The 14,774-nt window shown below is 49.4% G+C and overlaps 2 protein-coding genes across 2 annotated transcripts in view; both read right to left on the bottom strand.

The window, feature by feature from the left end:
* Window positions 1-14,774, bottom strand: part of LOC126537930 (uncharacterized) — a 41,755-nt gene that overhangs the window by 12,705 nt on the left and 14,276 nt on the right. The gene's annotated exons all lie outside the window — the stretch shown is intronic.
* On the bottom strand, window positions 6,146-7,204 carry LOC126535741 (uncharacterized). Its single transcript, XM_072287479.1, has one exon. It carries the CDS (start codon window positions 7,118-7,120, stop codon window positions 6,146-6,148), a length of 975 nt encoding a protein of 324 aa, XP_072143580.1. The 5' UTR covers window positions 7,121-7,204.

Raw genomic sequence — 14,774 nt, 5'->3', positions numbered from 1 at the left:
TTTGGCACTACATTACTGGCCTTCCCCCAGCTTCACCGGTCTCTGGTGTTTGCGATAGCAGAGCCACGTATCATTTTAGTTTTTTTGCAGTGGAGCTGTTAGAACGTCGCTGGGTTTCTCTTGACGTTCGCAGCTTCGCCGAGTGAGAGTGAAAGCAGAGTATAAAAACAGCACCGCGCAGCATAGCGACGCGGCGAGGGTGGGTGGAGCCTTGCGGAGGAGAAGGAGTGGCGCGGCGGAGAAACAGGTGGTGCGACGTCATTGCTGTCCTACAAGAACCCGCGCGCTGGCTTTGGCGGATTTCAAGAAGCTACCAGGTATACGATGGTATACGATGGTATAACAGGTATACGAAGTATAATATGGATAGAATTGAACAAGCTCTCAGGAACGGAGGAAGCCTAAAAGCAGTGAAGAAGAAACTAGGAATTGGCAAGAATCAGATGTATGCGTTAAGAGACAAAGCCGGCAATATCATTACTAATATGGATGAGATAGTTCAAGTGGCTGAGGAGTTCTATATAGATTTATACAGTACGAGTGGCACCCACAATGATAATAGAAGAGAGAATAGTCTAGAGGAATTCGAAATCCCACAAGTAACGCCGGAAGAAGTAAGGAAAGCCTTGGGAGCTATGCAAAGGGGGAAGGCAGCTGGGGACGATCAGGTAACAGCAGATTTGTTGAAGGAGGGTGGGCAGATTGTTCTAGAAAAACTGGCCACCCTGTATACACAATGCCTCATGACGTCGAGCGTACCGGAATCTTGGAAGAACGCTAACATAATTCTAATCCATAAGAAAGGGGACGCCAAAGACTTGAAAAATTACAGACCGATCAGCTTACTGTCCGTTGCCTACAAAGTATTTACTAAGGTAATTGCAAATAGAATCAGGAATACTTTAGATTTATGTCAACCAAAGGACCAGGCAGGATTCCGTAAAGGCTACTCAACAATAGATCATATTCAGACCATCAATCAGGTGATAGAGAAATGTGCGGAATATAACCAACCATTATATATAGCTTTCATTGATTACGAGAAAGCGTTTGATTCAGTCGAAACCTCAGCAGTCATGGAGGCATTGCGGAATCAGGGTGTAGACGAGCCATATGTAAAAATACTGAAAGATATCTATAGCGGCTCCACAGCCACCGTAGTCCTCCATAAAGAAAGCAACAAAATCCCAATAAAGAAAGGCGTCAGGCAGGGAGATACGATCTCTCCGATGCTATTCACAGCGTGTTTACAGGAGGTATTCAGAGAACTGGATTGAGAAGAATTGGGGATAAGAGTAAATGGAGAATACCTTAGTAACTTGCGATTCGCTGATGGTATTGTCTTGCTGAGTAACTCAGGGGACGGACTGCAATGCATGCTCACTGACCTGGAGAGGCAGAGCAGAAGGGTGGGACTAAAAATTAATCTGCAGAAAACTAAAGTAATGTTTAACAGTCTCGGACGGAAACAGCAGTTTACGATAGGTAGCGAGGCACTGGAAGTGGTAAGGGAATACATCTACTTAGGACAGGTAGTGACTGCTGATCCGGATCATGAGAGTGAAATAATCAGAAGAATAAGAATCGGCTGGGGTGCGTTTGGCAGGCATTCTCAGATCATGAACAGCAGGTTGCCATTATCCCTCAAGAGAAAAGTGTATAACAGCTGTGTCCTACCAGTACTCCCGTACGGGGCAGAAACCTGGAGGCTTACGAAAAGGGTTCTACTTAAATTGAGGACGACGCAACGAGCTATGGAAAGAAGAATGATAGGTGTAACGTTAAGGGATAAGAAAAGAGCAGATTGGGTGAGGGAACAAACGCACGTTAATGACAGCTTAGTTAAAATCAAGAAAAAGAAATGGGCATGGGCAGGACATGTAATGAGGAGGGAAGATAACAGATGGTCTTTAATGGTTACGGACTGGATTCCGGGGGAAAGGAAGCGTAGCAGGGGGCGACAGAAAGTTGGGTGGGCAGATGAGATAAGGAAGTTTGGAGGGTCAACATGGCCACAATTAGTACATGACCGGGGCAGTTGGAGGAGTATGGGAGAGGCCTTTGCCCTGCAGTGGGCGTAACCAGGCTGATGATGATGATGATGATACGATGTCGGAGTTAGCATGCATCAGAGCTAAGGCGCGGTGATTGCGACCGCGTCGCGTCGGTGCAGCGTCTCGCACACGACACCGACGCATATGGCGTCTCAACAAATCTCTCCTGTTGCGGCGGGCGCCTCAAGTGTCGCGCCGTCCCAACCTAAAGCCTGCAGAGGAAGACGGCATGAATTTTTCTGAAGCCTTAACATCCCCCAGCTGCGCTGGTCTGTGGTGTTTGCGATAGCACAGCCATGGATAATGTTTTTAGCGTATCGCAAAAGACATGCGCATGTTTGTTATCTTGTCCAAGAAGTAAAATCTGGTAATGAATGCGATGACTTAAGAAATGAGCCACCCATTGCTACATTTTAGGAAGTAAAAATAGAAAATAGAATATTTCAAGAGCACTCCTGAAAAAACCAAAACCAAATCTTGAATTCTGTGTTTTGGCCATTTGGTGGGAGACTGTGGAACTCAGTCTTACATGGCGATAAAAAAAGCACCACGCAACACGGTATCGAACCACTGCCAGCGTGACGCGAAGCGGTAGGTGTGAGCCATTGAACCACTCGGCCACGGTTTCTCTTTTTTTTTTCTTTATTACATGGAAAAGAAAACTGAAGGTGTATAACAAAGCGGACACAACTACACACTTAAAACTCAGGCAAACACACACATGCATCCAACAAGTGCATCCAGTCTGGCGGAGGTTCCTGCACAGCGTACACACTTCTTACATACGCAGCACTTTCGCGAAAGAAGGATGTTGTAGTTCGCGGGCTTTCGGCATGGCGATCACAGAGTCTACTTCTCCATAGGCTGTATAAACCAAGTACAATGAACATGTCATAGGGAGGACCACCTGTAACCTTAAACGGTAGAAACCTAATTGAGTATGGAGTCATGTCAATGTCCTTTTTAAGCGTCCGTTGGAGAATGTCCCAAAAAAATACAGCGTCCCTACAGTCTATGAAACAGTGATCTATGGTTTCGGCACGTGGACAGAGCCGACAGTTTGTTGACCACGGCACAAAGCAACCCCTCGAATTCAACCAAGTTTTAACAGGGAGTGTTTCCGAATGTAACTTAAAGAAAAATGTTTTTACTCCAGGAGGCACACACATTTTTCGGACGCGTTTAAGTACATCCTGATAAGGTCGGTTTAAATAAGGTGCACGATACAAAGGATCTGGGAAAATAGAGTCAACCAGTGCCGCAGAAATTGCTTTTCGACTCGCTGTGAACACGTACTCAAGGCTGAATCTAACTTTCAAGAAAAGAAATGTGTCAACAACCTCCTTGAGAAAGCCCCAAGGAGCCTGTGGGACATCTTACATTTGATGACACTACTATGTTAGGAACATAATGAACTAAACGCAGTTGCAACATTTCACGCAAGAACGGATGGTCACTGTCTCGAAAGAAAAACAGGCGAGAAACAATTTGCCTGACGAAGAGGTGTACTAATCCTAGACCACCACGTTCATGGGGGAGAAACAGATTGTCGCGCCGCATCCATTCACAGCTCGAACTCCAAATGAATGTCGCAAATACGCGATGCAGTGCCTGAAGGCGAAGTCTTGAGCAGTGCAGTACTTGGAGCACATACATAAGACGGGAAGCTAAGAAAACGTTACACACTTCAGCACGAAAGAACACTGACAAATTCCGCCCTCGCCATGAATTCACTTTACGTTGAATTTTGCCAACTTCCCCCGACCAATGAGCGTTGCTATTTCTATACTGTGAGAGAGGCACACCTAAATAACGCAGATCTTCTTTCCATTGAATTCCTGCATAATGTGATGGCATTGTGGCCCATAATCCAAACCAAAAACCTGAACTTTTTTCAAAGTTAACGCTTGCACCAGAAGCAGCACAAAATTCTTCTGTAATTGCAAGAGCAGTCTTTACGCTCTTTTTATCAGTACAGAAAAAGGCCACGTCGTCTGCATACGCAAGAACCCGAACCTCGTTAGTCAGTAATTTAAACCCTTGGAAATTTTGTTCTTTAAGGATGCCCATACAAAGTGGCTCTAAATACAAGCAGAACAAAAGCGGTGACAAGGGGCATCCTTGTCGTACTGATGATAAAAGCCTAATCGGATCGGAGAGAGAGCCATTCACTATAAGCCGCGTTGAGCCATTAGCATAACATATCCTGACACCTCTAAGGAGCAGAGATCCGATATTTATATGCTCTAGTAAAGTAAACAGGAATGAGTGGTTCACCCTGTTGAACGCCTTAGCCAGATCTAGCTGTACCATTGCCACCTGTCCAATCCCCTCAGCTACACACTCTAGCACCGATCTCGCAACATGAATGTTCGTCTGAATGGACCGCCCCCTGATGCCACATGTTTGATGATCACCGACCACAGATCTTACTACAACTTGCAAACGGTTAGCTAATACCTTAGCAAAGATTTTATAATCCACATTGCATAAGGAGATAGGCCGATATCCGTCAACTTTTTGCAATTTCTCTTCATCATCGCTTTTGGCTATAAGGACGGTGTGTCCTTCGTACATTGTGGCCGTTAGGTCCCTACTTCCAAGGCCTCTCGGTACACCTGAAGTAATAATGGCGATAAGAGGGAACGAAAACACTGATAAAATTCGGCAGTAAGGCCATCCGGGCCGGGCGTTTTGCCTTTCGCTAACGAATCGATGCATGAAGTTACCTCATTGATATCAATGTTTTCGTTTGTATAATCGTACTCATCCTGATTTAACTGGGGCAGCAACGATACAATTTTTTTGGCAGCATCTGTATCCAATGGCATATGGTCTCGGAATAGTTTTTGATAATGTTCAAAAAATGCTTTAGTTATTAGAGTAGGCTCGTTAACAATCATTCCACCATACTCTATCTCTAGTATTTGTTTAGACAGCGCGTGTCGGCGCTCATCACCAAGGGCCCTACTGCAAGGCTGTTCTTCCAGGAAACGCTGCTCTCGCGCCCGCACTAGTGCACCTCTGTATTTTTCTGCGTTCAAAGTTTGTAACTGTGCCTTGACCTTATGAATATCATCAATATATTGACCCGGATGTATGCATTCAAGCTCATGCAATTCACTCAAAAGTCTACACAATGCTTTGTAATTATTCTTTTCTTCAAAGGCTAATATTGATGATTCTTCGATAGCTATCATTTTAGCTTCCTGTTTGAATAATTCCCACGAAGCAAAGAGTGGCAAATCCTTGCGGCAAGACAAATGAGCTATAAGCTCAGTAATACGATTTAAGAAACACTCACGCGAAAGTAACTGGTTATTAAACTTCCACAGCTCCCAGCACATACGCCGACTGTGGTACCGACGGCTGCCAAAAGATGCTGAGACTAGGCAATGGTCACTAAAGAATATAGGATGCACAGTGTAACCATGAATAAGAGGTAGCGCGCTAAGTGAAACGTAAATTCGGTCAAGCCTTGCATGCGAGGTACCCTGGAAGTGCGTATATCGACATCCCGCCTTTTCATTTTCCCCAATGTCCACAAGCTGATAATCACATATTAGGCGTTGCAACGCATCACTACTTGGATCATGTCTCAGCTTCAGTGATGTACGATCTTGCGCGTTAGATACACAATTAAAGTCTCCAAAGAGGACCAATGCACGATCAGTACAGAAATGATGTTCTAGAGATAAGAAGAAACACTCGCGTTCACGTAACTTGTTTTGGGCATAAACACACACAAATCTAAAGCTCGTACCACTGATATCAATATCGCAGCAGATTAGGCGCCCTTCCCTATCTGTAAACAAATGTAGCAAATCACATTGTAAATGTTTGCTAACAAATAACATACAGCCTGCGGAAACGCCTACTGCATGGCTGACACAAACATTATAGTCAGATATGAATGGAGATAGAGCTATTTCTGTGTTTTCGTCGGATTCAATCTTTGTTTCTTGGATAGCAGCAATATCTAATTTTCGATTGCGTAACAAATGAAAAAGCTGTACTTGCCGTCGCTTACTTCGTAAGCCACGGACATTTAAAGTGCCAAAATGAAAGGGAAGAGCGCCCGCCATGATTACCTATGTAGGTGCAGCGTCTAAACGCTGCTCAAGAGGTGCACCGCTCCCTTCTTGATGAGGTGATGTACTATGGACTTTTAGGGGCACGTTAACACAAGGTACATCAGCAGGTGTAGGTGTTCCCCGGAGCGGTTTTGTCAACTTTGACACCTTGGGAACGCGAGCCTCCTTTGCCGAGGGCGATGGATTGTCGGATGGCGCTGGACGCTTCTTGGCGGCCTCGCACATCGATCCAGATTCCACTGACGGTGGGCGATCTTGAACTGGTGGAGATTCTGCCCAAGACACAGTTGGTTCGTCGTCAGGTGCCTTAGTCTCATCCTCGCTCGCAGGCTTCTGGCTAACGCTAATGTCAGCCGATGACGGCTTAATCTGTTCTTGTCGATGAGTCTCAGGGAGTGTTTCGCCAGTTGCGTCCACAACTTCGCTCACGCCCATTAGATGATCGGTGATGGCATCATCCTCAGCTGGTCTATTTGCACGAAGTTTGTCAGCGTAGGTTCCGATGCATGCATCTGCAGGGTGACCATAGCGGTGACAGTTACTGCAGCGCGGTGTTCTACAGTGTCGCCGGATATGCCCAACTCTGTTGCACCGGAGGCAAAGTGGTGGTCGGCCAGGAATCAAGATAAGGCACTGGTGGCCATATATGCTCAATAGATGTGGCAGATTACTGGCAGAAACCCCATCTTTCAATGTGAACGCGACGTCTCGATTAGTCATTTGCCAGCCCTCCATGCCGTCACACCGCCACATTTCTCTCGTGATGGACTGCACTGTGCCATATGGCTCTAGCGCTTCAACAATCCGTCTCTGTTCGAGGTGTGGGGGAAGCCAAAGAAGCTTCATCTTGATATTTTTGCATTCCGGGTCTATGACAAGGCACTTGAGGCCTTTCACCAGCAACTCGCCTTTGTCGACAAGTTTCTGTTTCGCGATGCTGTTAACACATGTGACTAACCACAAATGGCTCATCTGGTATTGTCCAGCGCCGAGGATATCAGTTGCATTTAGCACTGAAAGGAGAGCATCGCGAAAGTCCGGGGCCCGATACGGCCACCCTGCCAGGTCAGCATGCAGGAAAACTGAATTGAGAACGGTGTTGCCAGTCGGTAGACGAGGGAGAACGACATTATAATTACCGGAATCAGTAGTTGACGGTGGGTGTGATCCTCGGCCGAGGGCCGATGCGCTGTTTCCAGCAGAGCTCATCGCAAACGTGGCTGTTCCAACAAGCCTCTTCTTCTTCTCTTTGTTTTTTATTGCCGGCTGTGACATTATTGACACGTGTACTTATATTTAACGGGCGACCATGTTTCGCCGCATAATAAATGTTATCGGACAGCGCAGGACGCGCCTGCATGTATCCGAAGTTTCTGGAAAGTTATCGATGCTTCTATCCGCTGTCTGTTGCCGCCGAACCTTGTGTTATCTGATTTCATCGCGTGACTCGAATGTTGTAGAACTTTGTGGAAGGCATGCGGGTCCCAACGATTAGTCTGGAACCTTCGATGACTGCTGTATAAAAGCCGACGCACTTGACCCGCTGATCTGATTTCCGACGATCGCCGACTGTGTTCGCCGCTTTCGTTGTGCTATAAGTGTAGCCTGTTTTGTGGGCACAGGTTCGCCCAATAAAATCTAGTTTTGCCTTTCACAGTATTGCTACCGTGTTCTTAACGCCACCACCACGTGACATCTGGTGGAGGTGCTAGTGCGTTCATGTACCGAACGCCCCCGCAAAGCCGCGATCCAAGCCCGAAGCCCGAGGACAAAACCAACATCGCCCAAGACCAGCGTGCTAGCCGCAGACTGCAAGGACTGCCCCCAGAGCACGGACTTCTACCTGAGTCGACAAAGAAGATCGTGGTCAACACAACCCCAATGGCTGCCCCAGCGTCCCCCGTTATCCTACAACAACCTCGGGACCCACCGACCTTCCATGGAGCAGCGACTGAAGACCCAGAATCCTGGCTGGAGACCTATGAGCGAATCGCAACTTTTAACAACTGGGGCTCCGATGACAAGCTGCGGCATGTATACTTTGCCTTAGAAGATGCCGCCAGAACGTGGTTTGAGAACCGCGAGTCGACCTTGACGACATGGGACCTCTTCCGTAGTGGCTTCTTGCGCACCTTTACGAGCGTCGTGCGCAAGGAAAGGGCCGAAGCCATGCTGGACGCCCGAGTGCAGCTACCTAACGAGAACGTTGCCATCTTCACGGAAGAAATGAACCGTCTGTTCTGCCACGCCGACCCGGATATGCCCGAGGAGAAGAAAGTCCGCCTTCTCATGCGTGGTGTGAAGGAAGAACTTTTCAGCGCAATGATACGAAGCCCACCGAAGACCGTAGAAGAGTTCCTTCGCGAGGCCACCAGCATCGAGAAGACACTCGAAATGCGGAACCGGCAATTCAACCGCCGTACAAGCTCTACCCACTACGCAGGAATTCAATCGCTGGCCACGGACGATCTGTGCGGGACCATCAGGGCCATTGTGCGCGAAGAACTGCGCAAGGTCTTGCCATCGTCGCAGCCTCAAGTGGCCTCGATCGCCGACATCGTGAAAGAAGAGGTGCACCGATCGCTTGGTGTTCCTGAGGTGCAACCACAAGTACCGCAGCCCCAGCCAGAAGCGATGACTTACGCCGCCGTCGCACGCCGTCAAGGTCCCCCTCCGCGACCGCGCCAGGGCCCTGCGACACCGCAATTCCGTCGTCCACCGCCGCCGCCGCCAGCACGCCCACCCATCGCCCAGCGCAGCTACGCGAGGAAGACGGACATTTGGCGAGCCCCCGACCACCGCCCGCTCTGCTACCACTGCGGCGAAGCCGGCCATGTGTACCGCCGATGCCCATACCGCGACCTGGGATTGCGAGGGTTCGCCGTCGACGCACCGCGCCCTCGGGAAGGTGAACGCCCTCTTGACATCGCCGACTACCTCGCGGCTACTCAGTGGAGCCCTCGACGACCGTCCCGTTCGCCGTCACCAGGCGGCTACCTGTCGCCACAGCGCCGACCATACACTGGCCCAGCCCGGGGTCGGTCTGTCAGCCCATATCCGGAAAACTAAAAGCAGCAACCGATGGAGGTGCGGTTGCTGTTCGTCGAACTGACGAAGATCCTCCGCCGCCGACCAAGACGCCGAAAAGACTACATCGACGACATAACAACGACGTCACACCGCCGTCCCGACGAAGTCTGGCAGGAAAGAACACGCCGAAGAAAGACCACCTGACGACGCCACGTACCAACCACAGGTCAACTCGACGTAGCCGGGATCCGACGCCGAGGCCTAACTGTAACGCAAGACAAAGAACCACCGACCTCGACGTGCTTCTCGACGGCCACGCAGTTACCGCCTTAGTAGACACAGGAGCCGATTACTCCGTCATGAGTGGACCCATCGCAGCCCAATTGAAGAAAGTTAAGACTGCATGGGAAGGCCCGTTAATTCGGACCGCTGGAGGACACCTCATCACGCCGAGTGGAATCTGCACGGCAAGAATTACCATTCATGACCGGACTTACCCTGCCACTTTCGTTATCCTCCAACAATGTTCACGCGACGTCATTCTCGGCATGGACTTCCTAAACCAACACGGCGCAGTCATCGACCTGAAGTCGAAGTCGATAACTCTGTCTGCAGATCAAGCGATACCGCCGGAGAGCTCTCGTAGTCACCATGCCTTAAGTGTGCTCGAAGATCAAGTGAGCATCCCGCCTCGCTCCAGCATTGTTATTTCGGTCGGCACCGAAACACCCGCTGACGTAGAAGGCATCATCGAAGGCGACCAACGTTTACTGCTCGACCGCGAAATTTGCGTCGCAAGAGGGATCGCTCGACTGCACGGAGGAAACACGAAAGTGTTGCTGACAAACTTCAGCCAGGAGTTCAAGCACATCAACAAGGGCACGACGATCGCATACATCGAGAAAATTCAGGAAACCAGCGATGCCTTTGTTCTCTCGGATTCTGTTGCATCTACCCCGACGACCGTAGTTCCCGAGCCAGACTTCGACATAAATCCAAGTCTCCCCGTCATTAGGCAGCAACAGCTCAGAAGTCTGCTTCGACAATACAAAGACTGCTTTTCGACGTCATCGAGGATTCGACAAACACCAGTCGCAAAGCATCGCATAATAACCGAAGAGTGCGCTCGATCACTACGCCAGAGCCCTTACCGAGTTTCGACGCGAGAACGCGAAGCTATAAGACAACAAGTCGACGAAATGCTGCGCGACGACATCATCCAGCCGTCGAAAAACCCGTGGGCGTCTCCAGTCGTTTTAGTGAAGAAAAAGGACGGAACCCTACGTTTCTGCGTCGATTATCGTCGACTGAACAAAATCACGAAGAAAGACGTATACCCCCTCCCACGGATAGACGACGCATTGGATCGACTCTGCAATGCTAAATACTTCTCATCGATGGACCTCAAGTCTGGCTACTGGCAAATAGAAGTCGACGAAAGGGATCGCGAAAAGACCGCCTTCATCACGCCAGACGGCCTCTATGAATTCAAGGTTATGCCATTTGGACTGTGCTCGGCGCCTGCAACGTTCCAGCGCGTGATGGACACGGTTTTAGCAGGATTGAAGTGGCAGACCTGTCTTGTTTACTTGGATGACGTCGTCGTCTTCGCTGGAAATTTCGACGATCACCTTAAGCGGCTTGCGACAGTATTAGAGGCCATCAAGTCATCAGGGCTCACTCTGAAGCCGGAGAAGTGTCGCTTCGCTTACGATGAGCTTCTATTCCTAGGCCACGTCATCAGCAAATCTGGAGTACGCCCCGACCCGCAGAAGACAGCTGCCATCGCAAAGTTCCCGCAGCCAATCGACAAGAAGGCAGTGCGCAGATTCCTTGGCATGTGTGCCTACTATAGGCGCTTTGTCAAGGACTTTTCACGCATCGCTGAGCCGCTGACAAAGCTAACTAAATGGGACGTCGAGTTCAAGTGGGAAACGCCGCAGGCCGACGCATTTCAAGAACTCAAACGACGCATGCAGTCACCGCCGGCACTTGCACACTTCGACGAGGACGCCGATACTGAAATCCACACTGACGCCAGTAGCCTAGGCCTCGGTGCCGTCCTAGTCCAGAGGAAAGACGGACTTGAACGGGTGATATCTTATGCTAGTCGGTCGCTGTCAAAAGCGGAAGGCAATTATTCTACGACTGAAAAGGAATGCCTCGCCATCGTTTGGGCTACAGCAAAATTCCACCCTTACCTCTATGGCAGGCCATTCAAAGTCGTCAGCGACCATCAGGCGTTGTGTTGGCTAGCTAACTTAAAGGACCCTTCAGGACGGCTGGCCCGGTGGAGCCTCAGACTACAAGAATATGACGTCACGGTAATATACAAGTCCGGAAGAAAACACTCCGACGCCGACTGCTTATCACGTGCCCCCATCGATCCCCCGCCGCAAGACGACGAGGACGACGACGCCTTCCTTGGAATAAGTGCGGAAGACTTCACTAAACAGCAGCGAGCAGACCCGGAGTTAAAAGGCCTGGTCGAGTACTTGGAAGGGAACACCGACGTTGTCCCTAGGGCTTTTAAGCGCGGGTTGTCTTCGTTCACGCTACAAAACAACCTGCTCTTGAAGAAGAACTTCTCACCAGTCCGCGCCAGCTACCTTCTTGTTGTACCGTCCGCGCTGCGTCCAGAAGTACTGAACGCCCTACACGACGACCCAACCGCTGGGCACCTCGGATTCTCCCGGACGTTGTCGAGGATACAGGAAAGGTATTACTGGCCGCGTCTCACCGCCGACGTCGCCCGTTACGTCAAGACATGCCGAGACTGTCAGCGGCGCAAGACACCACCCACAAGGCCAGCAGGATTACTACAGCCGATCGAACCTCCTCGTCGACCATTCCAGCAGATTGGGATGGATTTGTTGGGGCCGTTTCCAACGTCAACATCCGGGAATAAGTGGATCGTCGTGGCGACGGACTACCTCACCCGCTTCGCTGAAACTAAAGCTCTACCAAAAGGCAGCGCAGCCGAAGTGGCGAAATTTTTCGTCGAGCACATCCTGCTGCGACATGGTGCCCCAGAAGTCCTCATCACCGACAGAGGAACGGCTTTTACAGCAGAGCTCACCCAAGCCATTCTGCGATACAGCCAGACAAGTCACAGGAGGACAACTGCCTACCATCCGCAGACGAATGGTCTCACGGAGCGCCTGAACAAAACCCTCGCCGACATGCTAGCAATGTACGTCGACGTCGAACACAAGACCTGGGATGCCGTCCTGCCGTACGTAACGTTCGCTTAGAACACGGCGGTGCAAGAAACAACACAGATCACGCCGTTTAAGCTGGTTTACGGCAGGAATCCGACGACGACGCTCGACGCCATGCTGCCGCACGTCACCGACGAGGAAAATCTTGACGTCGCTAGCTATCTCCAGCGCGCCGAAGAAGCCCGACAGCTCGCCCGCCTGCGGATCAAGAACCAGCAGAGGACCGACAGCCGACACTACAACCTCCGACGACGCTTTGTCGAGTACCAGCCCGGTGACCGTGTTTGGGTGTGGACCCCGATACGCCGACGAGGACTCAGTGAAAAACTACTGCGACGATATTTCGGACCCTACAAGGTCGTCCGGCGTATTGGCGCACTGGACTATGAGGTCGTGCCAGACGGCATTTCGCATTCACAGCGACGCCGCGCACGATCTGAAGCGGTCCACGTGGTGCGTCTTAAACCCTTTTACGGACGCTGACAAACTTCCTTATTTTGTTGTTTTCTTTGTTAGGAGTGCTTTTCTTTTATTACTTTCGTTTGTTTGCAGCATCGGGTCGATGCTTTTTAAGAGGGGGGTATTGACACGTGTACTTATATTTAACGGGCGACCATGTTTCGCCGCATAACAAATGTTATCGGACAGCGCGGGACGCGTCTGCATGTATCCGAAGTTTCTGGAAAGTTATCGATGCTTCTATCCGCTGTCTGTTGCCGCCGAACCTTGTGTTATCTGATTTCATCACGTGACTCGAATGTTGCAGAACTTTGTGGAAGGCATGCGGGTCCCAACGATTAGCCTGGAACCTTCGATGACTGCTGTATAAAAGCCGACGCACTTGACCCGCTGATCAGATTTCCGACGATCGCCGACTGTGTTCGCCGCTTTCGTTGTGCTATAAGTGTAGCCTGTTTTGTGGGCACAGGTTCGCCCAATAATATCTAGTTTTGCCTTTCACAGTATTGCTACCGTGTTCTTAACGTCACCACCACGTGACATTATACATAAACATTACACAAAAATCAAAACATGTCAACAAGGATTTTGCTAACACGACATATTCAATTTTTTTTAATGCCGCCAATTTATCTAGCATGTCAATCCGAGTTGGCTGTTCAGGAAGTGCCCGATGGACCTCCCTGAACCGTACTACAACTTCAATGACGTTATCGCGTGTAGGTCGCATGTTGACATCAGCACTGTTGAATTGCGTTCAAGCTTTCCACAAACTGTGGAGGCCCAGGAGCATTATAGCGTCATACGGAAAACCCTCTGTTTCTACCGGTAAGAATCTTGTTCCATGTAGATTTAAGGTAACTCTTTAACGTCCTTTGTAGCACATCCCAGAGAAAGACGGGATCTCAGCAAACTAGAAACGCGTGCTCTATCGTTTCCAACGCGTCAGCAGTGATACGTTCGGATTTTTATAGATACCTGATGAATTTGCACGACTGTGCTTCAAAAATTGCTTTTGGAAACAGTGTTACGCCATGTGTAGAGGAGATAGGCATCAATCGAAAGCCGAGTCTTCGGACTACGTACGCTGTAGCGACTATTACGATAGCAGCCGTAGTTTTATCACAGCTATCGTTGTCTCGAAAATCGAGTACATATTTTTGTCGTTTCCATTAGCGGCTGGATGGATGGATGGATGTTGTGAGCGTCCCCTGTGGAACGGGGTGGTGAGTTGCGCCACCAAGCTCTTGCTATTATACTTGTTATTACACCTAGGTTCAAAAAGAAAAATATAAGAGAGAAAAGAAACCACTATGAACTACCACAACCAAATTTTCTGACCCCCTATTGCGAACTTTGCTTTTGTACGTCTCCGTTTTTTGTCGTTTCCCTACTTTTCTTCCACCAATCTTCCCATCTTCTCTTACTAATATCTATTGCGGACATGTTTACTTGTCCCCTGCTCTCGCTGAACCCAAGGGCTTCAAGGAGGCCAGTGGTGCCTAAATCGACTGCTGGGTAGACGTCTTCACATTCTAATAAAACATGCTCCATCGTTTCCCTAGCTTTACCGCAGCAAGCACATGCTTCTTCTTCCTTCTTTTATCTCGCTTTATAGGTGCGTATTCTAAGGCATCCCGATCTTGCTTCGACAAGTAATGAGCTTCTCTTTGAGTTATCATAAATTGTTTCTTTCCCGATTTCGTTTTTTCCTCTTAAGTAGTTACTCATGGCAGGTTTATTTTCCATTGCCGCCGCCCATGAGAATATTTCAGCCTCTCTGACTTTCCGCTTGACGTTCTTTGTTGCTGTGTTGTCCACCCTACAGGCCGTATACTTGCTGGTAAGCTTCCTGGTTCTTTTGCTCCACTGCCACTGTGAATCAATGCTTTTGCTGTACAGATACCTCAACACTC

This window comes from Dermacentor andersoni, chromosome 4 (assembly GCF_023375885.2).
Source record: "Dermacentor andersoni chromosome 4, qqDerAnde1_hic_scaffold, whole genome shotgun sequence".
Classification (NCBI taxonomy): Eukaryota; Metazoa; Arthropoda; class Arachnida; order Ixodida; family Ixodidae; genus Dermacentor; species Dermacentor andersoni.
Note: the sequence above shows the minus strand (reverse complement) of the source record. Positions and strands in the feature narration are given on the sequence as shown.

What these genes read in the sequence shown, in the direction of transcription:
- LOC126535741 (XM_072287479.1), bottom strand. Translation starts at nt 7,120, where the DNA reads ATGAGCCATTTGTGGTTAGTCACATGTGTTAACAGCATCGCGAAACAG.